Here is a 24,194-nt window from a genome sequence, read left to right on the forward strand (position 1 = left end):
AACGGATATGAACTTGATAATATCAGCTGACCATACAAATTGATCTACATTGCTGGACAATGTTAAATAAACAGCCCTAGTGAGGAAAAAGAATGTATGAAAAAACAAGACTCAGAGAAATCTGAAGTCCACCTGCATAAAAAGCTGGCATTGACTGCTGTGGATATTAGTTTTCCAGTTATTTCCTCATATTTATGGGAGCCAAGGAAAGAGTTTACATTGGGAACAAAATTCTGAGGCCTACCATACCACTGCAAATAGCTGACTTGAGGCGAGATGCCAGCTCATCCAGATGATCTTAGATGTCCACTGACAGGCCACTGACCAGAACACCACAAATGAAAGCTGTTCTCACATTTTGAAACGAAGAGGCAGAAATGAGGAAGTCTATGGAACATCACAATGATATTCCAGAGTGGTACTGCTGACTGCATCTTAGGAGCGAGATTTTCTGAGCTCGAATACCTGAGCATCAGTTCCACTGGAACCTCCCCACCTCCCCAAAAGATCCATATTACTTGTCCTCTGAAAGTACTGGTGTTGGAAATACCACAGGGTTCTTAGAATCTTTGGTTGGATTCTTATCCTGAACCACTCACTCATCTTGAATAAGGTCCCACCTTCATACTTAGGATGGAAAGAATAATTTTTTTTTCTTAATTTCCTTTTTCTGTGTGGATTATTAAATATAATGCATCTGTTGGCATTTGTTCCACTGAAATCAACTAAGGACATCTGATATTTGCTGGCAGTATGGTAAATCTTGGACAATCTATGTGTACATATCTCATTATAGCAGACATCTTTGCCAAGACAGGGGTTTTTTGACAAATTCAGCAATAAAAACATGGAGTGGTTGAGAATAGTAACAAAATGCATCTGCATGAGTGCTACTTGTACTTTTTCAAATAATCAATGCACTTGATATTTCCCATTTTCCTGAGCTCTCTAAGGAACAGAAGGTTCTGTTTCTCTCATCGGATATTATCTTCATTGCCTCTTATCATAGACATTTGATTGAGATCTAGATCACTGCCATATTCTGAAAGGAAAATGTATTATATTCCTTGAAAGCCATCATGAAGACTCTCTTAGCTGAAGGCCTTCCCTTAAGTGTGTTAAGAAAATAACCTTGTCCTAGATTCCTCAGTTCACTGAACTATAAAAAAAAAATCAAATCAATGTCTGAGACAACTGCATTTAATATCACCATCTTATAATTTAGACTCTGTAATAACACCTTTGCCTTCAAGATCCTCAAGTCTTTTAACCAAAATGGGGATTGTGTGGCCTCTAGAGGTAAAAGGACTTTGATGCAGAGGTAATTCTCATCAGGTTTTCTCTGGTGGGGCAAAAGAAGTACAAGAGAGACGAACATGTGTTGGCCCTGGAGGCCAAATCCACAAAATTAATCTCAAGAGTTGAGGGTTCTCAATTTTAAAGCACTTCTCCCTAGATGAGCAGATCACACTCAGGGCTATGCTGAATAACCCAGCAACTAAACTCCACAGAGGGAGACAGACATGCAATTATTTTCAAAACCCTTAATCATGAAACCAGGAGAGAGTGAGGGAGACAGAAGACGACAATAAGTTTCTATCCAGGTCATGCAATGGAATTTCATATTCAAAAGAGTGAGTGTACCCAAAAGGCTAGTAACAAGCAAAACCTGAAATCCCCACACAATCACAGAATCACAGAATGTTAGGGATTGGAAGGCACCTCAAAAGATCCTCTAGTCCAATCCTTCAAGAACTTTCTAACAGGTGACTGCTCAGAAAGTTGGTCATAAATGAAAACAGATTAGTTGAAAAGAGCTCTGCAGAACCTTCCAGCATCTCTCAAGGATACCACTGTTCATTGTCTTGCACAGAAAGCACTCTAAGTGAAATGGCATTCGTGCTCTTCCACAGAATGGAAGATGCCAAAACTAGATGGCAGGCTGCAATGAGAAAGCATGGCCACCACACAAGTCATCAAAAATTTAAAGGACAGTTAATCAGACAAAATGGGAAATTATCTAATTTTTAGACCAGCTATATTCTTTGAAGAAAACAAGTAGTTAAAAAATAGCGCTATTTCAAATGCATACAACACAAAAGATCATTAGCTGGTTTCTGAAAGCATGGCAGAAAAGATTTGTTGTCAGAAAAGGGAAATAAAAAATTATTTAAGGAAAGAAGAAAATTGACAATGAAAGGGAAATGAATTATTTACCTCTGCACAAACATCAGAGTATGGAAGACAAATGTCCAAAACACACATACCATTAATAGTTACAAAAGGAAGAAAAACACTTAGGTCTGAAACATGCCAAAACAGGCAAGGAAAAAAATGACACTAACTGAAAAATGGGGAAGTTGTAACACTTGAAGAAAAAAAAAAAATTCCAAAGAAAACGGCAAGGAATTAAATTAGTCTTACATTAGGACACATACTCTTGTCTTTTGGTAGCAAAAGTGAAAAGAAATACAAATATGAATACAAATATAAAATACTTTACAAAAAATTAACTTGATTAAATGGAACATTAAGAAAATAGTTTAAAATTTAAACATTACTATTGTTTCTGCTCCAGCTAGAAATATCTACACTTTTTGCATGTGAAATATCTACACTTTTTGCATGGAGGAGGGCTGCTGAGTAAAAGGACAACATATTACTTGCTTATGTGATTCTGTGTAAAGATCTTGTCAGTAGGATTTTGCAGACCACAATAATCACTATTATCAGTGTTGTGAGCTACCCAGCACTGCCCAAGCAAATGTGTTAAGTTGGGTAATTTTGCCTCATATTTAACAGGTAATATTTCAGAAATGCTTTTTGGTTTAGGAAAAAAAAAAAGGCACAAAACTCATCTTATTGATGCAATATTTCACATCACTGTCTCTGAATCATTAGTCATTTTCTACACACTTGTCTTAAGGGAGGAAAAAAAATAAGAAGGCATTTTAGAAAATGCTATAAACTACACAAAAAAACACTTTTGCAAGCCTTCATTCTATATTGTTATGGGCTTCTGTTGGAATCTCTACCAAAGTTAGAAATAAGTAGTGTATCTTACTGTAGGAGAATTCCCACCACTTCCATTAGATGGAACATTTATGCCTACCCCAAATGGTTCATAAAATACTACAGATTAAACATGCTTCTCAGAAAAGAGCTACTTCTGATGTTCTGTGCCTCAAACTGAGAAGTGGCCAGAGTGAGAGTTGTGGTGATGTTGGAGCAGGAGCTCTAAAAGGGGATAAGAAAGGAAGGTAGGTCTGAGCCTTACCATTGAGACGTGGCATACTCTACCCATTTGCTTCAATTTGAGTAGAATATAATGGCAGCAAAGGATGCAAGGGCTCTTTGAGCTCCAAAATACCTCCCTACAGCTTTGCTGACAAGTATAAATCAGAGGATTTATTTCAGTTAGGTTCTCAGTTCACCATGCCACAGTAAGTGCTGCTTCTGTCAACAGGCCAAGCAAAATATTATTGAGAGTCTCCTGATCTTCTGTGAGGATGTTTTACCATGGTGTCTAGACAACCATAAGAGACTGGAATTTTTCAGGTTTTGCCAGTCACTGTGTGAAAGCAGACTGTCTTGAGCTAAAAATCACCACTATTTTTATACCCTACACAGAGAGAAATGAGGTAACCTAAACAAACATCCCTCATTATTTTTTATTATTTTAAGGCAGGGTGAAGTTCAGTAATTTAGAGAAGGGAAAGAAACTGTAGAATGGTAAGAACAGAAAATAAGAGGGAAAAGGCATTCAAGAGGAGCAGTCAACTGGAGAGGATATGCAGAAGCTGAATGATATGGACACAAATAGAAAGATGAGGAAACGGGTGAAAATTACAGAAAAAATGGGGTCCAGCACAGTGGCAGGAAGGCAAAAGAATGGGTTACATGCAGTGGAAGAGTAAAAGCCTGAAAGAATGACAGAAGATGAAAGAACAAGCCAGGAGCTACCCATGACAATTTATGCTTCTGAAAGGAATCTTCTTTCAGAAAAGCCTGAGAAGAGGGATGTCTTTTTACTAGTACCTATCTGCAATTGAATTTCTATGTTCAGATACTCCCATACATACTCATTTGTGACAGAGGTGTGGCAAAATGCAACAGTGAAAAAATGCTCACTGTTGTCAGGCAAGTATTTTTCTTGCTTTCTTATTTATTCCTACAACAAACAATACTTAGTAAAGCTCTGGTCAATGGCTCTACATTCTGGGGAAAGAACTCTTGCAGTGTTTTTTTGCTTCAGGGTGAAGGAATGAATGAAAACTGCAACCACAAGTGCTTCCCTATGGAGCTTCTTCAACAGTTATGATCCATCCCACCTCTTCTCCAGCTCCATAATCCCACAGCAAGAAAGACTGATGAACTCTCAATAGGATCCAGACTGCTCAAAGCCTTGTGAGAGGGTTCTCAGGAAAGGGAACACTTGAAGCCTGATAATAGCTTTACTGAAGAAAGGTAGGTAGTGTCTCAAAAAACAGTGGACCAACTCAACCTGCCCTAAGCAAAGTCAAATGACACAGCTGTCGAAACACCAGCACCTACTTTATGGCTAACCTCTACAGCTAGCAGCAATGGAACCACACAAACAATACGAACAAGAGAACATTTTCATCAGAAAAAAAAAAATAGTCAGGAAATTAATTACATGAGGGAGGATGCTTTCAGAAGGCTTAGCGATTTGGAAATCACGTCCAGAGGCTATGAGTAGTAGAAAAGCAGAGTGGTCAGGTTAGCATCAGAACCTTAGAAAGGACGATGACTGATAAACAGGGTGTGGGACTTCTGATTTTGTACTTGGCCCAGGTAAGTGGCTCAGTCCTCAGGTGGTTTCACCAAAGATAAGAAAAGGTGGTACCGTATTCCTACAGTACTTTTTCACCTCTGTGACTTTGTTGTAAAAGGATAAATATAACCAATAAAACTTAAGACCAGGTTAAGACTGCTTAAGTTATGCTTCTTGCATAACAGGTCTTAACAGCCAAGGACCTTCATCTTCAGAGTCACCTGCTCTGTCCTGTTCCCTTAGCCATGCCAGCTAAGCTGGCTTTGAAGACCCTGAGAATTCTTTTGTGTGAAAAGGAGTCCACTGACCATCCAGGGGAATTTTCTAGAAATTTTATACTTCTGGCTAATCTCCTGATAGGTACAGAACAGATTAATTATCAGCAACAGCAAATTTATAAATGCCCAATACATTTTGATTAAAAACATTTCAACTGATACATGTTGCCTGTTGTCTCAATATGCAGATGTTCAGTGTATCATGCACTCATTCAATATGTACAGAAAGAAGCAATGAATTGGTACATATATATAAAACTGGGCAGACCTTGTCTAAAGTGCAAAGATAATTTTCTGTCTGATGCCATTCAGTATTTCAGCTGGAATCCTTTTGTACACTTTGATAAACAAGAAAATTATATGACTTTATTAAATAGTAATTGAGTTATACATCGAACCAACTCACAAGAAATCTACATATTTTAAATAATTAAGCACAGAAATTAATGGCTCTTGTGTAAGCTCCTTTCCTAGCCATCATTAACTGTAAAACATTTATTGCAGCACAAATTACAGCACTGTACAGTCATTAATACATTTCAAATTTTAAACTGATTGAAGTTTAGCAGTAGGGATAAAAAAAATCATTGTAATAATAGTCTGCCCTGAATATTTTATGGAAATCAGAGGCATTTACTAACTGCAAGCTCTGTATGCAAGCAAGAAAGTTAATGTGACTATAAAAAAAAGCATTAATGTGACTTACCACAGAGACTGCCTCATAAAAATGCTAAGTCAAATTAAAAACAAAATGTAAAAAATCTGTGGCTCATTAAATTGGATAGATTGCTATGAGGAACAGGGAGGACATGTGCATTTATGCCTGTCTACAACATAATTTTCTTTTCTGGTTGTTGGTTTGGTTTTGCTTTTGGTTTTTGTAATTTCAAAGTATCACTGTTGTACAATGCCTATTTCCAAGAAAAAGCCACTGCATTGGTGATAGGTTTGCATGTGTGTGTGTGCCTGTGACTTCTGTCATCAAAAAAGTAATGGAATTTAAAAGAAACTGGTAGCAATATACATACGAAATGGTTGGGAATATTACAAAAATATGTATTTTTTCCTTCAGCTGATAATATTGTAGCCTCAAGTTTCTAAGCAATTAGTTCCTCTCTTCAGAAAATGATGAATTTCTAATAAGATTTCACGCCATTGTAGATTGATGACATCTAACTGCCTCAACAGGCACTGCAAAAGGTGCTTCTGGATGTTGACCTTGTATGCGGCAGTCTACTTTACTGGTAGGAAATGCACTAACGCTAGTGCAAAAGCAAAGCTGCCTTATCTGCAACAGCTCATTTATCTTTATACATAAACAGCTACAAAAATAAAGGACTGCATGTCATCACACAAGGTTTTTTCTTCTTTCTCCCCACTTTGGTCATTCACTTCATTTATTCCCCATGTTTTTAAGCATCTAATTTATTCATTTATTTAAATGACAGATCATTAAGACCATTTGCATTCTGAAATTAACAAATCAGTTCCCATTCAGCCACATCTTTTTGAATTCCATGCCTGTTCCAAAGCTCAACCTTCTCTTGGGTACAGCTGGGTTCTAAGGGCTAAACTGTGACAAAGTAAATGCAAAAGCCCTGAAACATCTGTCCTGGTCCAGTCACTGCTATCTGAGCATCAATACACCTACACTTCATCCTGCAGTGAGTTAGGCAACGGCTTTCCTGGTGCTATGTACCATTTGCCAATTTCATGTTTTGCAATGTATTCATTGTACTAAAAGCAAACAGAAAGAAATTCACCATGTGCTCAAAGAAAGAGGCTGCAAGGTCTACCATCATCCTAGTTCCCCACTGCCATTAGTGTATCCTGGCTCCCGTGATGCAGCACTCTTAACAATACACACTAACAGCAACAAGGGTTCTCATTTCTTACTATAGATTGCAATTTTATCTCCTATTACGTGGGGAATAAACTTATATGCCCTGTAAAATCTCTACATACAAGAAACAAGATGATCTTCCATTCTTCAGCACACTCCTTGTCTGCTTTGACAACACACAGTGATACGATCTATGTGTCTATGTTTTAAATACAGAGAGTTTTTTAATTCTAAAAGTTGTCAGCAAAAAAAATGGACAACAGTTTTAGCTCACAATGCACAGCTGATATTCAGCATTTCGGGTTTATACTCTGGCAAGTTCATAATTTTCTTGAAAGCAATTCAGAGCATAATGGTAGGAGCGCTGCCATATCTAATATTCTGTGCAGTTTTCCCTTTAATTAAGGGCTGGCCTTTTTCTTCCTTATTTAGCCAATAGCAAAACCAAGACATTGAAAATATCACTAACTTCTAAGCCCTCACATTACTCAAATCTAAATCTGAAAAACTATGGAGTGGCTCATCCCATCTCCAGTACAGTACTTTTCCAATTATAGCAAGAACTCAAAATTCACATTCTATTATCTCTAGAACTCATTTTATAGTTTGGGTGGGGACGTTACACTGCAAGCTGTGCAACGACAATTAAACTACTGTATTTAAATGGAATATGTTTTAAAGTGAGGGTGCTCCCTTACAAGAATTTTCTACTATGCTTCTGAATTTGCTACCTTCCTGTTCAACTTCTTACAATATACTGTTTACAGAATGTGATGCAAACCAAAAAATAGGTAGGTTTAGGTTTGGGTTTGTTTGTTTAAACCTTAAAACAAGATCCTTATAATTAAATGTACCTTTATTGTCACTTTTGCAAGTCCAAATTCTGCTGAAACAGTTGTACTAGTCTAGGCTCTAATCCTCACATTTCCAGTTGCAATTACTGTTACATAGAATATATTCAATATTATTTAGGTTCCTACCAGTGCAATGGGAGTCCAACCATTACATTAATACCATGTCTTATAGGTTACAAAAACCAAAGCACCAGCTCCTAGTCTACTGGATTTGCTCTAAGTGGCGAATTGAAATCTTACAGAATGAGCTTTCAACATTAAGAAATACTTTAATCATCTTGATTTGAGAGGATTATGACATGGATCAGTTATAATATGAATGGCATGCTGGTGAAATTCTCAGTGTATTAAACCAAAACATTCAAAGAAAATACATGGCTAGCCCAACTAAACTCTGTTGAAAGATTAAGCTTTAAACAGGCTATGATTATAATTCTTCAGATGTTAAGTCCCAGGAAACAATCTCTTTCAAACAGTCTGAGACTCAAAGGAGAAAAGATTCCACATAACTGCTAAATTGGCAGGGATAAGGACAGCAAAGAATATAGGATATATTTTCACCAATGAATATTTTCCTTTTATCTGTTTCAGTAGTCTCAATAACGTGCATGTGTAAACTCACCATACATAAAATAAAAATCATAACATGGTGATAAGTGCTTCCCTTGCCCAATCCAAAGCCTTTGAATTTGAAGGAATTTTTTTCAATAAACCTGCAAAGCCAACTGAGGAACTGTAATAAGCCTTCAGAGCAGACAGTCCTTGGGAGCAACCATTATCACTGTGTTCCTGGAGTTGGCTTCTAGCTCTCCAACAAAAATCTATCTCCATTTCAAAATAAGACTCCTCCTCCAAAATGAAACTGAAAATGTTATAATTCAAGCAGTAACTATATACATGGTACATCCGATACTTCAGCATCTGGTCTATGCTAGATTTCTAGTTTCACTATCAACTGAGAGAATGGGCATCTCCAGACACACTTGTCTGTCTTTTGTGGTTGGAACCAAGAAGCCCAATTTGAATTAATTCTCTAGCCAGATCTGGAAGTCTATCACGGTCAAGAAATAGGATTTACTGCATCTTTCTTGTTGCCATTGGGAAAGGGACTGAAACAGCCTCTCCAAACAAACAGCCTTTTCTGAACTTCTGTTCATGTCTTCTGAATGGACATGGCAAAGGTGAGGCCAAGTACACTACAGCTGGACTCTTTGCAAACAATCCTCTTTTAGTTCCTGCTGTGCAGAGTTTGAAAACTATTAGCCTGAGCAGCACTTTGGCTAACAGTCAGTAATGCAGACAGACAACAGACATGCCGAGAAGTCTGGTGTGCTTGTGCCTGCTCTTTTGCTCTTCACCCCACAAGGGCAGAGCTTATAGCTTGGCATTTGTGGGCAAAGGTAGGAAGAGAACAAAAGGGCCACTTGCACACTTCCCTCTCAGTTTTTGTTCCTCAAACATATGTTTGAAGCAGTCTTCAAAACACAGAAGCAAACTGGGAAGAAAGCAGCAATGCTCCTTTCCACTAACTGAATCTACCTGAAATACCACAGCTAATCAACTGTATGGTACTAGTTGCCTGCCTAAGAGGGATGCTTCATCTCATACAGTCATCTCCAGGTGAAGCAGAAGGGCCTTAATATAGAGTAAACCACTCCCATGACCAGCTTTTAAAGCCCTGTTATCATCCACTTCAGTCCCACTAGTCACCCAGCGGCTGCAGGAATTCATCTCACTCAGAGATCAGCTGACAAACCAGGACTGAGTTAAGGAAAGATCCTATTGACAGGGAGACATTTCACAGCACTGAGACTGTATGCATTAGGACAAGGGGAAGAGTTTGGACTAATACACAGAGCAAGAGCCTATATTCTGCCCTTTCAAGTTGGACTGGATGTTAACGCAGGTCTTCGGTATATGAAGAGGTACTGAAAATAACAAGTGAAGAAAAACAGTACTGTTAGAAAAAGACATGTACCCTCAGCCTCTGGATCCTAACATGCTGTCCCAATAGTATAGGCTCCTTTTGCACCCAAAGAGGAACATGATGGGTCCTCGGTGGGCATGTATATAAAGCATGTAAGCACAGGAGAAGTACGAACATGCACTGAGTGCCAGTGTAGCCCATAGTCACTTACTTGTATTCTGAAACCCAGAGGCTCAGTACCTTTAACATTAATTTCAATTAAGTTTTTTGTTAAAATTAAATAACTGTTCTTTAGTTATTAAATAAATTTTGTTCCACGGTTGTAGCACCGTACTCACATTAACTTATAATTAACACCTAGAATGAAAAAAAAAAAAATCACAATATTCTTTGCTCTGTTGAGTTCTTGTCACACTTCTATTGTATTAATACAAAAGACACTGGAGTTGCTACTTTTGTTCTGAAGTCACAGTCCATAAATCAACCATTGGAAGTAGACACAAGAATTTTTTAAAGAGCATTGGGACATACATTTAATTGATATGTTGAAAAGAATAACTTCGTATTAGTCAGAAAAAAAGCTATATTTCACACTCACATAATGACTTGGAGGTAAAAACCACTCCAAAAGAAAACCACAAAGCTATGAATTATGACTTGAATAAAGTTTAAAGAAAACTCTTCAAGCTATGAAGATATATATATAGATATATAGAGATATTATACAGTGATATTCACTATTCTTTATGGCTACATATCACAACATCTTACCAATGTTTTAATGACCTCTGGTTTATGATCAGATGAGATTTTTCAGAAAACTGGCTTCATCAATATTTTTCTAAACCTTTATCACTGAAGTAGCACCCTATAAAGTATTTCGGTTTGCCATTTACCTACCCTTCTGCATTGTTTTCACTTTACCAACATTGACTGGGTATCACATCATCTAGATGGTCGTTTAGCTTTCTGCCTAGAAACTTTGACATTTTTAGAAACTATGAATATATAACGAATTCTCCATCAGTAAATCTTGCAACCCCACCAAACACTCTTTTATTCAGTACTTTTATTATTATTTGTCTTTGCCATATTGATACATCCAAACAATTCTAGCAATGAGGAAAAAAAATATTATTTCCTCAGAAATAGGTTTATTTGCTTAGAAAGAAGTTACATGCTCTCTACCTATTACACCCCTCATGCTTAATGAAAGTTACAAGAGAATCCAAATAACAAGAAAAGTTCCAAAATATTATTCACTATGAATTTTCGTTACAAAAACGAAAGATAAAAAAAAAGGGTACATACACTATTAACAGTTTCAGCTTCACAGATGGACAATCAGCAATGACACAGGTATGAAAGTGTCACAGCACCCTACAGTATAAACTAGAAAGCTGCTGAAGGGCAACTGGTTCGGTCATTAGCAAACTGTGAAACTCTCCCTGATGCACCACTTCAACAGTATGGAAAGCACAGCAGACAGCGGTGACTCCCTACAGCAGTGTTATCCAACTCATTTTCACAGGGAGCCACAGCAGTCTCGTGGTTGCCTTCAAAGCACCAAATGTAATTTTAGAACTGTATGAATGTAGGGGTAGTTACATTTATACAGTTCTAAGTTACATTCAGCCCTTTGAAGGCAACCATGAGGCTGATGTGACCCCAGTGAAAATGAGTTTGACACCCCTGTCCTACAGGGTGTCCCCCAAGGATAAAAAAAGACAAGTAGAAATGGAGTTGAGAATTTCTTCTGCAGATCATCTTCTTTACTAGGAGCTCTCCATGGGGTTAATTAGAGCAAAGGTTGTCAAAGACAGTCTGGCTTGGGTGACAAAGCCTTCCCTGCAGCAGGACCATGACCACTGCAGGACACAGGTACAAGAAGTGGGCTTAGCTTAGAGATTTGCTTGAAGACCTGCCCACTCAGGATACTGATTTCTGCAAAGTGCAGAAATGAAGTTTATAATGGCAGGCTGAAATCCAACTTCAGTAGCAGTTGTGTTTGGGAACACTTAGACCAGAACAATGAGATTGTTGCTTGACATACAGGAAGTCGGAAATACCACCAGACAGGCCACCTGATGAATCTGGTGCCTCAGATGACAAACCTGAACACGTATTTTCCAAAGAACACTGCAAATTATGATCCTTGCACTTTCTGTTCTTATTTCAAGATGTACTCCATGGAAACGAGATGAGCAAGCAGACAGGTTAAACCCAAGCAGCCTACTGAGTCACAAACAACAGGCTGTAGGATAGGGACATGTTAGGCCATTTGGGTATTACAATATCTTCAGTCTTTGCATATTTCTAACATTTATTTCTTTCTTGCTTCATTGGTATGCTAGAGGTCACCTTAGTATGTCAAAAGAAGCAGGCAGAGAAGCTAGTCACAACCTGGTCTGCTTGAAAGAGGTAAACTGGTTTGTTTGTTTGGTCAGCAAGGAAACACGGTAGTGAGACTATGCCACTGTGAACTTTTTTTCTTTTAGAGAAAAGTCAAAACTGAGCCAGGTGACTCTCCTATGATGCACCATAAAAACAATGCCAATGCTAATGAGGGCAGAATGTTTCAGGCTTTGCTTATTTCAACTCATCCACTTCTTTCTCAGATCCCCCACTGACAGAGTTGTAGTCACTGAGACTGTAAAGCTGATTTGACTGCTGAGGCTCTCTAAGGAAAGCTTTCCGAGGGGACTACTCTGCTACCTACCTCTGTCCTAAAATGTACATCAGTCAGCTAAGAACTTCCACTTCCCATCTGCAGATAGATAATTTGTTGGAAATACTTAATCAGGCTCCTGTGCTATATTTAACTCAATTGACAGTCCCACAGGTGACAAATACTCAGTTAATGAGAAATAAAGACACAAACTTGATGGGAAAACAATCTATCAAGTCACAGAATAATAAGCCTTTGGCGGTAAGCTGAACATCATCTCAAATCACACAGCAGTTCAGTCTCTTCCAATAATAAAAGACAGAAATACAGTGTAATGCTGACCTCTGCAACCCTACATTTGTATGGTCCACTGGCTTTCTGTCAAGGGCAGCCTTTGTCACAGAGGGTAGGCAGGGCAGGAGGACACTGAAGCTGCGGCACTCCGCACTGACAGCTCACAGCTCCTACAGCCTGTCTGGCCTGTGCTTCAGGTCACTCCATCTTCAGGTGTGACCAGAAAAAACACCTGGCAGACAACTGCATAGAAGATGACCCTTTGGGGTCAGTATAGCACATTTTCTTTGAACTACTTCACTACAAGCTACGTATGTTCTGACTACAGTGGAGCTCCCACACAGGGTCAGACATGAGTAAAAAGAACTTTAGTGTGATTTTTCAAGAGTTGTCCTCCTTCTCCAAATCTTGCCTGCAAGTGCCACTGTCTCTCACAGGCAGACAAATACTGGCAAAAAAGTGCAAAAGCAATTTAAGAATCCTTCATATCCCCCATGGAGATGGTTATTTACTAGTGCTTTCAACTCTCCATAAGGAAGCCTGCTGTTCATTTACATGGGAATAAACAATAAAAAGGAATACACAGTGACAGATTTTGATTACCAAACATAGGATGGTGTGTTAACTCCTTTTTTACATACCTAGGATTCAATTAAAAAAATAAAGTCTACACACATAAAACCTGGAAAAGTTTTCTGAGTAACCTACAACATACTGTTAGTATATTACTCGAGAGTCATTCCAGCCATACAACTACCATCACACTAATAATTAAAAAAAAAAAAAAAAAAAAAAAGAAATGCTGTCTCCAGAGATTCTAAAACGGTACATGTAGACAACTGTAACTATAAGTCTAGACATTTCCTATATCTCTGAAAGGCATTGTTGCATCCTAGGGAAAGGTATATACTAAGTGCATTGAAGCACTCAATTTCAAAGTAATTGAGTAGTGTTAGGTACTACTAACAGTCTTATAGGTGCATTTTAATGCTTAATGTTAATGATGAAATACATGATTTTTGTTTCTTGAACACTGGACCTCAAATGCCATTCATTTACAGAAGGACATTTCTGCTTCTGTTTAAATGGTGGCACACACCTCTTGCCTCAGCAGGTCAAAAGAAACCTCAGATGTTTTGCCAACAGCATCAGCTCCTGTCAAAATGTTGAGCACCTCTACCAGTCTGTTAGACCTCAGCCTGTTCAGAAAATAAACCAGATACAGAGGCTGAATTACCCTCTCTTACAATGAGATACACCTATTTCAGAATATGGTTCAGATATATTGCTTGGCTGATATAACTAAACCTATTGCAGCAAGCACAGCTGTACCTCTTTCAGAGAGAGGAAAAAATCTAAAACAAATAAAACTCTGTGGATTGATCTGGATGAACAAATATTAGGGAATTTCACTGGGGAAAGGCTGCAGATGATCACAAGTCTGTAATTGTCACTGTGGTTGTCCTAAAGACTTTCAAGGTCATGAGATGGTTTGTTTTTCATGCTTGGCAAAAGAAAACAATTATCACTGGCTCTTCTCCTCCTCAATGCAGATACACTTGAGAGCAGGGATTGCACCCCAGCAGAAATCCATTACAGGGCTCTGGATTTCTCATCCCATACTGTTGTCTGAATTCAGCTTAGAGATTTCATCTCCCTCAGCAACTGCCTGTATGACCAGCTAGGTCTACCTAGACTTGCAGAACAAAGCACACACATCAAACCACCCATTCCCACTTCTGCTAGCAGATCTTCATACATTGAGGACAAACAGAGGTGCAGAGAAATAACTGGGAACTTCTCCCAATATACACTTTAGGTCAAATCAGAGAACTGGCTGCCTTGAGCAGCTTCTCCTAGTTGAGCAAGACTCACAGAGCATGGAAAAGCTGAAGTGAGAAGCTAACATTTCCAACCATTTCTGTCAGCAGGTGGAGCACTAATCGTACTAAATATGGAGAGGTGAATATCTCCCTATACTTGTCTGCTGTCTAGCAAAGTAAGAGTCACTCACTGCCTGTTGAAAGGACAGAGAAACTATTGCTGCTTTTAGCACTCCTCCCTCCACGGAGAAATGAAAGAAAGCAATTGCAAACCTCTGAAAGTGTAATCTCCTGACACAGGAGATTTCTCTCAAGCAAGAGGTATCCCTTTCTTTCCAGGAAACATCTGTAGAACTTTTATTCACAAAAATCCTCAGGCCAGAAAAGGCACCATATAGAAAAATCATAATGGTACTATACCTATCAGAAAAAGTTATGTGGCTTGGCTGTTCTTAATGCAAGAGATCTGTCGCATCATCAGTAGAGGTTCAGAGCAGTTCAGTACCCTGAAGAGGAGACTAGCTCAGAACATGTAGATTTTAAGCTCTATATGAATGCTCTCTAGCAGCATTTCGCAACAGAAGTCAACACATCTGTTTCAAAATAAAGAAAACATATCAAAGATTGAAGGTATCCAGGGTGGACAACTGCCCAAATGTAAAAGCCTTTCCTTGCATTCTTTACGTCTTACATAATCATTCTGAGCCTTCAAAAATGGTAAGTGAAGCATGCAAGGCCCCCTCTGAGAGGTCAGGTCTGGTAGTCTCTCTCTCATTTCTCTCTCTCTCATTCTTAGCATGCACCACTCAATCTGTAAAAAGCAGTGATACCTCATGATGACTTCAAGAAGAATATATTCAGTCATTTCACAAGTTATAAAGGGTAAATGTTTCCAGTCACTTTCATTTTAATATAATCATGTTTCTTCAATAAGAAAAAAAAACCTTGACCAAAAGAGAGTTGTCTAAAATTATGTCCATTTATCAGGAAAAGGATAGAATGGTATTTGAATCAAGATTAAAATAAAACTGAAATTCAACAAGATAACTCTTGAAAATACAATTAGGTTACAGAAGCATACATTTCATTGATCTTTTAAAACGCAAATTTATAAAACTGCTCCTGACTCAAAGTAAATTTACAGCTCACAATTCTAGACAAATAGAGGTACAAAGCTGTGCTGTTGGATGACATATACTGAAGTTTTAGACTGTGATTTGTTATTGCAAAATTATAAACATTTAAACAGCCGTGAGAAGATGCATCAAATCCTATGAAAAGTATAATTTATTTCTCCTGGCAGATATTAATTGGTCTGTATTAATGACTTTTGGAACTATTACTAATAAGGAAAATTAGCCATCCCTGCATGGCAGCAATATCTGTGAAGGGACAGTCTTCTACCCATTCACAAAGTGGGAGGAGGGGCAATACCACACCATAAGAGAAGAAAAGCATTTTTTCAAGGAGAATGTTTATGACTAAATTTCTAAATTGCTGCCACAGCACAGCGGGGGAGAAATTCTAGAAGTGCCTCCAGCAGCTCTGCTGTATGATTAGACTCAGCAGGTATTAGCTAACTGGAGTTCATGCCTGTGTTATTCCCCCAGGGTCTATTCATTTTGTTATACAGAACCAGGCGCTAACCAGGGATCCTCAGGGACACCATGGTGTCCTCTGAGCAGACCACCTCCTTTTCTTCACTTTTTTGCAGGGCAGAACAGTGGGAAAATGGTCAAAATATGTTTTCTGCTTTTGTCAAAAGCATAAAGATAGGACCGTATTAGTTTAACTTCCGAGGTATACTAAAAATCATATACAGCCTTCCATGGCATGCAAATGAAATCAGGAATGTAACGGCTACGCATAGGTACATTTCTTAAGCAGAAAGAACTTCCATAAATTCAGTTAGCCAGAGTAAATGGACAATTCAAGAACTATATAATCATATGATTTCACTTTTTTAACTGAAGGTCAAAAGCCACTATGCTACAATAGTGTCGATTTCAATACTGACCATTATCTAGAATGACTCCTGGGGAAGCTGTTACCCTCACTGTTTGTTTCACTTTCGTAGAGTTGTTAGAAAAGTGTCGTCTGGACACAGAACCCTCTGGGTTCTGAGTTTTTTTGTCTTTTCCTTTGGGAAGCTGAGGTGAAGAACTGTTTTCTCCGGGGTCACTGGATCCAACAGTAGATTTAGACTGCCAATCACTTCCCTGAAAAGAAGTGTACATAATGTCCACTGATAAATATTACAGAGTTTCTTTTTAAAATCTCAATAATTTTTCAACCTTTTCATACTGAGGATTGGCATCAGGTGTTAAAGAAGCATATTAATTTTCAATCAGTACAGTTAAGTGATGTCTTTAACTATCCAGAAAACTGTAACTATCTCATCAGCTTACTATATGATCCAACTGATTAAATGCTCCTCAACAACTCTCGGAAAAAAAAACACATTTATTTTAAGGAAATCACGTTTCATTTGATGAAAAGAATGGCTAGGTGAATCTATATATGCATGTGTATGACATACAGTTATATCTCATATATACATGTGTGGAAAGTCACAAAATGTAACATATATAACTTGTGAATAATTCATTGCCTATGTAAATGAGACATGGGCATTAATCTTAGCGTCCAAAGCAGGTGGAAGAAGATGACAGTTTTCATGTGGCAGTAAAACTGACTGCCAAGCGGACAGGAAGAAAGGGGTATGCCAACACATTGTCTCTGAATCACCAACAAGGGCATCAACCACTTCCGCTGCTTGCACTGTGATGTATCTAGAAACAACCAGAAACCTGGTCCTTATTTTTACATCTTTGATGCATGTACGATCCTGGGTGTACGAGCCAGAGATTTTACTATTTATAAACCTTTTTTTCAGTCTAAATCTGTTCACAACCAACAGCATAAAAACCTGAACAGTATACAGCAGCCCTTTAGGGTGCTGTTTATATCGTTCTAGGCTGCATAAAGACTTAACCAATTGAAAACCCTCATTGTTGCCTCTCATTAGAGGCTGTCAGCCTCCTACTTTTGCCAGTTAATATCAGGTATAGTATCTTCCTAATCCAGATCTAGCAAAGCACTCCCTATAACAATGAAACACTCGAGCAGACAGGGCAGAAAACCTGACCAGTACCTGGAACTGTTCACCTTATCACAGACACAGACTTAACTGAATCACAGAAGATGAACATATTTTACATTGTTGTTTTGCTTAGTGTGGCTGCATGAACAATTCATGCCATTTTAGAATTTGCCCACCAGAAAGGCCTTTCATTCTGTAATGATCATGGACAATTCTTTTCACCTCACTGCTAAAGGTAATACTATACAAAATTAAAATCTTAAAAAAAAAAAAAAAGAGTCCTAATAAATTCCCACATCTCTTTAAAAAGTCCTGCATACATGACTACATTTTTATGTGTTTCTTTTAGTTTTCACATAATTAGTAGAAATTAGTTTTATTTAAAATATCTTATTTAAATAGTACCTAGCTTTTACCATCTAATCTACCATTTATCTATGAATACCATCAAATCTACCACTTATCCTTTCTCTATAAAGAGAAAGGAGGGCACGGCAATATTTCAGTCTCTTCAAATTCAAACTGGAGACTGTTACTCCCAAAAAATTATAGTAAAAAAGTGTAGATATCTAATTGAAGCAAACAACTGCATGGTTTATGCAGCTTCAAGTGTTGCATTAGATATTTAAGAGCAATAGTGCATATCCCTGCCTCATTAAGTTTTGACACTTGCTATGAATGTTACAATCCCAACGGTATAAAAGTGAATATCAAACGACTTTCTGTGTATGTTATTAAGTAATAGAAGAGGCAAGAAGTTAAAACTGTTAATGAGTGATTTTTACAAATGCTAGAATTGCAAAGCTCACATTTTAAAAACAAATACTATTTGCAAGTATGTTCCTTACTGAGGTTTATCTTTGACTGAATTTCAACAGAGTGGAACAGACACTTGTATTTTATTGTTTATTATGCTTAGAGATTTTTTTGTTTTGTAAACAGTGTATGGACATGATCAATTACCACAATTATAATGACAGACTGTGAGCCTGACTCTGTGACTCTGCTGCCTTGTACTTTTACAGTAAACTGTACTTGTACAGAATCAATGCAAACAGATACTTATATTCTGATTTGGCACTGTTTTAAATCAACAGTGGACTTATTTTGTACACATACAAATAACTGAACACTATATAAAGCAGCAGAGGCTCAAGCTCTGTATTTAGTGGTTAGCTAGGACAAAACACATCAAATAGGAAACTGTTTCAGGGCCCTATTCACACCCAGCATACAGAAACACGATTTTCTTAAGCTGCTTTGTAAAAGGTTCTGCTTTTCCTTTAGGTGTAAAATTTGAATAAATAATTAAACAAATACTCAAAGATAGCTGACCAGTTTTATGTGAAAGACCTCAAGGTAGCAGTTGATCTTTGCTGTGGAAGGTTTTATAAAAAATAAAGCAGCCATTACCGCAATAATATTTTCTCAGATTTCTTTTGTCTACTTGACACTGCAAATAGCTACAGATTCATCAAGCTTTAATAAGCATACCACCAGGTAGCTGTGGATTTTTTCTCTTCTGATTTAATTAAAACCCAAAGGACTTTCCATCTGCCAGAATCAAGCTTAAGATTAGAAACAAACTTTATTATGGCACTTGATACTTACACTGCCTTTAGACTTTCGAGATCCCACAATCGGAGGGAGTACAGAGCCTTTGAACCTGCAAAAATAAGCCACATTTTAGAACTGTGTACACTGTCACTATCATAGATACTATGTATCTATAAAGAAGTTGGATAACACCAAGTTACCTATGGCAACAGAGTTATTTGGTTTCTGCATTGCATGTTTTTACTAAGAATCACTAATTTCTGTTTACTAGACTACATTTAAATGCATAATCATTCACTTATTGAAACAAATGCACTACATTTCCCCACAATGCATACTTTATATACCAAAAATATGCAGAGCAGTATTCAGCAAATTACTGTACGAAAGATCCTTACAACTATTATAATGAAAAGTTCCAGCAATTTCAACAATTCTGTTTATATCAATTGATCAACATAGCTTTTCATTGTCCTTACATTCATTTTTTGCAAATGCTGTTTCCCAAATATTTTCAAGTTATTTACATCATCTACAGTTGCTTACTCAGAACAAAAAAAAAAAAAAAAACACACCACACAAAAAAACCCACTGCAGTTTATATGCAGAATATCAGAATATGGGACAAATTATCTAAAATACACCAATTTGAGGAACAAATTTCCATTTCTGTCCATTTATTTCAATGAAATGGCTCCCAATTTTCACGTTTTCTGCAGATATCAAAAGCCCAAGTTTCTCCTTACAGACACCTGCTTTAGGACTCTATTTAATGTGATAATTCTGGCCTACAAAAAGCAGATCCAAACAAAAGCTTTCTTAAAAGAGTACATATTCCACAAAACATTACCAAGCAAGTATAGATCTAGACTGGTTTAGCTGCACCTAATCTCATTCAGCTGTACATGTTTCTATGGGGGTGGGGGGAGGAAGAAGAGGAAGTCAAGTCAAAATAATTCTTTCTTCCTTTCTCTGACATTAATTTTGCGATGCATGATCAAGGGTATGTTTATGAGGTGAAATAGTCTTCTGAATTTTCATTTTCTCTTTTGTTTTTTGTTATCTCAACTTCCTCCAAAGTTGTCTATGAAGTTTTGCATCCATGCTAATTCATTCACCCATTCCTCATTCTTCAAATGATGATTTTGTACTGTACTTGCAGTACTTAGTAAACAAACTGACACACACAAGCCTGTGAGAATTATATCACACACCTACAGAACTTACCCCTGTGGCTTTCTTCTTGTAGATTTGCTAAACAGCAGATCACTATACGGCAACTTCTTAAATTTTTCTCTACCCACTGCAACATATATTTGTCCATTCTCCAAGTCTGACCCATTCTGAATGAGTTTTCCATCTAAAGTGTAAAGTCTGAAAAATATGAAAATTCTTAATATAATAAACCTTAACATTCAGTTAGGTGTATTAAGAGCACTGAAAGCTACATAAACCTAAACTCACTAAATCATGTTGAATTTCCAGATTTGAAACCAAATAAAGTACAGTGAAAGTCATACAACAATCAGTCACTACATAAAAAACAAAGGACAAGACAGAACAAAGTAATGCCGTAAATCACATGTTATATAAAGCTAATGAAGTATGAAGCACTATGACAGATGAAATACTCTCATAATTTCTAAAATGAAATAAATTTATTTGTACTTAGAAGGTCTTCAGTGCCTTTCCCCTGACACGTTAGAAGGCATCTATTCCATGAGTTCCTGACCCTTCTCATACCAAGTTCCACCTCCCATCTGTGCTTTGGGCACTATGCAGTAATCCAGGAAGAACAGAGCATTCACAGCCCCATGACTGGAAACCCAGGACTTGTCCACTTAATTCAGAACAAGCTGATAATGTTGCACTTATATTGCATAGATCAGAAGGCTGGAACATGGTTGTAGCTGGTGAAGTAAGGCTGGAAGTAGCAGGAAATACAATAATACATTATAAAAAGACATTGTGTTTCTCAGGCATCTACAATACCAATAATTAATATGTCTATAACATCAGGTAAATTTTTACCACAATAATTTGTCAGTACTCCTTACCAAGAAGAAAGAAATTAATCAGGGACTTGGGCAGAGGCGGTCAAGATATTATTTCTATGCTATTCCAATCACTTCACTGTCGCATTTGTGATTTTATTTAAGGATGGTCCAAACAATGAGGAAGGAGGTAACATTTCATAATAAATAAACTCTTTCTCGTGAAGCATATTCCAAAACTCAACAATATTTATATTTAATTAAAAAGTCAAAATTAACAGTTTTGTATTTAGGTCTTAAATGCAGGAATGTTGAATGTCCATCTCACCTGCCTTTTTAGAAGCCTTCTACAACAGCTACTATAAGTGTTATTCATAAATTTCAACACAATGCAAGGAGATATCAAATTATATATATACCTATGAATTAACCTTTTAGGAAGACTATCAATAGCCTGCCTTGGGAACAACCCTGACTTACAAAGTGCAAAAATTTTCAATATTTTACTAGAGGAAAAGCTGCTTCTTAAGTTCATACACACAATGGCACAACCTTGAATAAACAAAGAGAAAAGAAAAAAAAAAAAGTATGCAGCTTATAGAACCAGGAATCAGAGAATAACTCGCAGTGCAACCTGTTTGTGTTTAATGATCCTTACAGTAAAAATTTTAAGTTTTTTTCTTCTGTTCAAGCAGAATTTCCTGTATTTCAGTTTATGCTAATTGCCTCTTGTCCTGTCACTGGGCACCACTGAGAAGAGTCTGGCTGCAGTTTCTTCAGTCCTTCCCGCCAGGTATTTATACACATTAACAAGATCCCCCTGATCCTTCTCTTCTCCAGGCTGCAGAGTTCCAGCTCTCCCAGCCCTCCTCACATGACTAGTATCTTCAAGACCTTCATCTTCATGGCCCTTTGCTGTGCTTGTTCCAGTCTGTGCATGTCTGTCTTACATTCCACCCACGAAAGCACATTGATTTTCTAGGTGCCTTCTGCTATAAAGAAGTACTTTGGTTTTCTTAGTGCAAAGACCAGAGTTCTCAAAGGTGACATTGTAGCTTTTAAAAATCTTTATCATGTTGTTGCTTCCTTGTGAAGAGGTATGCTAACTCTGAAGTACGCCCTTGGTAGTACTCATATTTACTTCTTAGTTCAAACCTTTACAGGCATGCCAGCAATTCAAAGAGTAATTTATGTTTCACTACCACAGACAACGTCAGTTACACACAAACAATGAAAATAAAGCAAGCAATCTAAAACTCAGCAAGAAGCCTATTTCCAAATTAATCTCACTATGTTTTACTGGATTACATTTTGCTTTGGGGAACTCTCAAAAAAATGGCAAACCAGTATAAGTTTAAGAACTGTTTTATGTATTTGTATGGTGCTGCAGACATACAGGGGTAACTACACACGTGACTATGGATTTTTGAAACTGATCTTTCACTTTACTTGCATTTTAATGTTATACCTGATGCACAAAAGTTGTTTGCTTAATATAACTCCCAAAAATGTTATGGATTATCTGGTAATCTCTAGTTGTATTTTTCACCCTGAAAATAATAACCACAATAACTGAATCAAACATAATCAGTCACTGAAGATGAAAGTGAAATTAAAAATGCATTTTAAAAAAATGGAACTTCAAACAAATAACTAACTATTGATTAACAAGCATCACACAAGTTTTGTGACAGTTACTTCTGAAGCCTTTTACCCACTTACCTGGCCACAACCACTCAAAGACTAGCTGGGTTCTCTCTGGTTAGCATTATGCAACAGAGATGTCCTTGTGATCACTTCTTCCGGTCACTGGGGGATGACCTAGGGCTTGTCCTGTGGGATGTCACTGGACTCCCTTTTTCCCACCTGAACCCAAGCCAAAAGCGGCAGCCAAAACAAAGCAAGCATATAGGCTGACAAAGGAGACAGCAGAGACACAACTTGCAGGACCAATATTCCTAAATTCCCAGTTGTCGATGCACCAGGTACCTGCCCATCAGGTTGCTGTACTTCATCCACAGGCACAGTCCCTCGTATTTCTTACTTACATCTCTATTCTGATGGAGATGATCAATATTTTTTTTTAAAGCCACATATGAGACCGCATAAGACTTGGCAGCGCTGTATGTGTTTTAATAACATGGAAAAGAAAAACTGTCATATACATAATGCAGGTTCTTTTGATTCTATTTATCCTTCTTTAAGGAGAAATTATCTTTTCCCAGCATCAATGGTCTTACAGGACCTCCCCTAATGCTAACATAGTTTCAGTAAACCTCAGCAATTAATATGTAACTTATTAAAGAACAACAATCACCTTACTACTGTATTTAATGTGTATTCCAAGCATTTTAAGGAAAAGAAAATGAAAACCGGGTTAATAGAAAACCAGAAAAAGGAAAACATTAAATAATTCAAAATGTCATGTACATTATCTTATCTTTAAAGGATTAAAACTGAGCACTGAAGGGAACTTCTCACAAGCAATCCTGGCTATGTATGGAATGATTTATGCTTTCATGTACATCATTCCATTTCACCAAGAAGTGGCATCAAGTAACGAGAATAGAATGCGAAAGGTGTTTAAATTGCTAAACGACTTGAGAACAGAAACGATTGGTATGTTGTAAACAGCTGTTACTTTGCTTACTTCTGAGTTACACTAGTTGAGAGTCAGACCCAGAAAACTGCAACACATATGTAGGTTTACTTTACTGCAAGTAAAAGTGCTAAGCAGCCAGACAAAGAGCAAAGAAATGCAGGGCTGAGAGGAAAAATCAGATGAGAGCTAACAGTCAGCATTACTTAAATCTTTTATCATCTGTATCAGCTCTGAGAAAGCAATCAGAAAAACTAAAGCCTACCTTATCGCTGATTTGAGAAAGATTTTTGCAAGCTTAGCCTCAGATATTGTGTAAGCTGTGAAGAATGACTTTCCACAAAAGGCCCTTTCCCACCTGAGGAATGGATTTTTGTAATGTGCTTTGCATGAGGCAACACTGGAATGTCAGTAATTTGTCAGTATCCACCTTGGCAGCCCATTTACACTGCAATGTTT

At 37.5% G+C, this 24,194-nt stretch overlaps 1 protein-coding gene across 2 annotated transcripts in view; it reads right to left on the bottom strand.

Moving 5' to 3' along the window:
* DCDC2 (doublecortin domain containing 2) overlaps positions 1–24,194 on the bottom strand; it is a 71,656-nt gene that overhangs the window by 24,860 nt on the left and 22,602 nt on the right. For both annotated transcript variants that reach the window (XM_065832657.2, XM_071804630.1), the window contains exons 6-8: positions 20,370–20,516; positions 19,197–19,251; positions 16,500–16,701 (exon numbers count right to left, since the gene is read on the bottom strand). In XM_065832657.2, coding sequence (XP_065688729.1) covers positions 16,500–16,701; positions 19,197–19,251; positions 20,370–20,516 — 404 coding nt within the window. The remainder of the gene's footprint in view (positions 1–16,499; positions 16,702–19,196; positions 19,252–20,369; positions 20,517–24,194) is intronic.

The sequence above is a fragment of the Patagioenas fasciata genome, chromosome 2 (genome assembly GCF_037038585.1).
Source record: "Patagioenas fasciata isolate bPatFas1 chromosome 2, bPatFas1.hap1, whole genome shotgun sequence".
NCBI lineage: Eukaryota > Metazoa > Chordata > Aves > Columbiformes > Columbidae > Patagioenas > Patagioenas fasciata.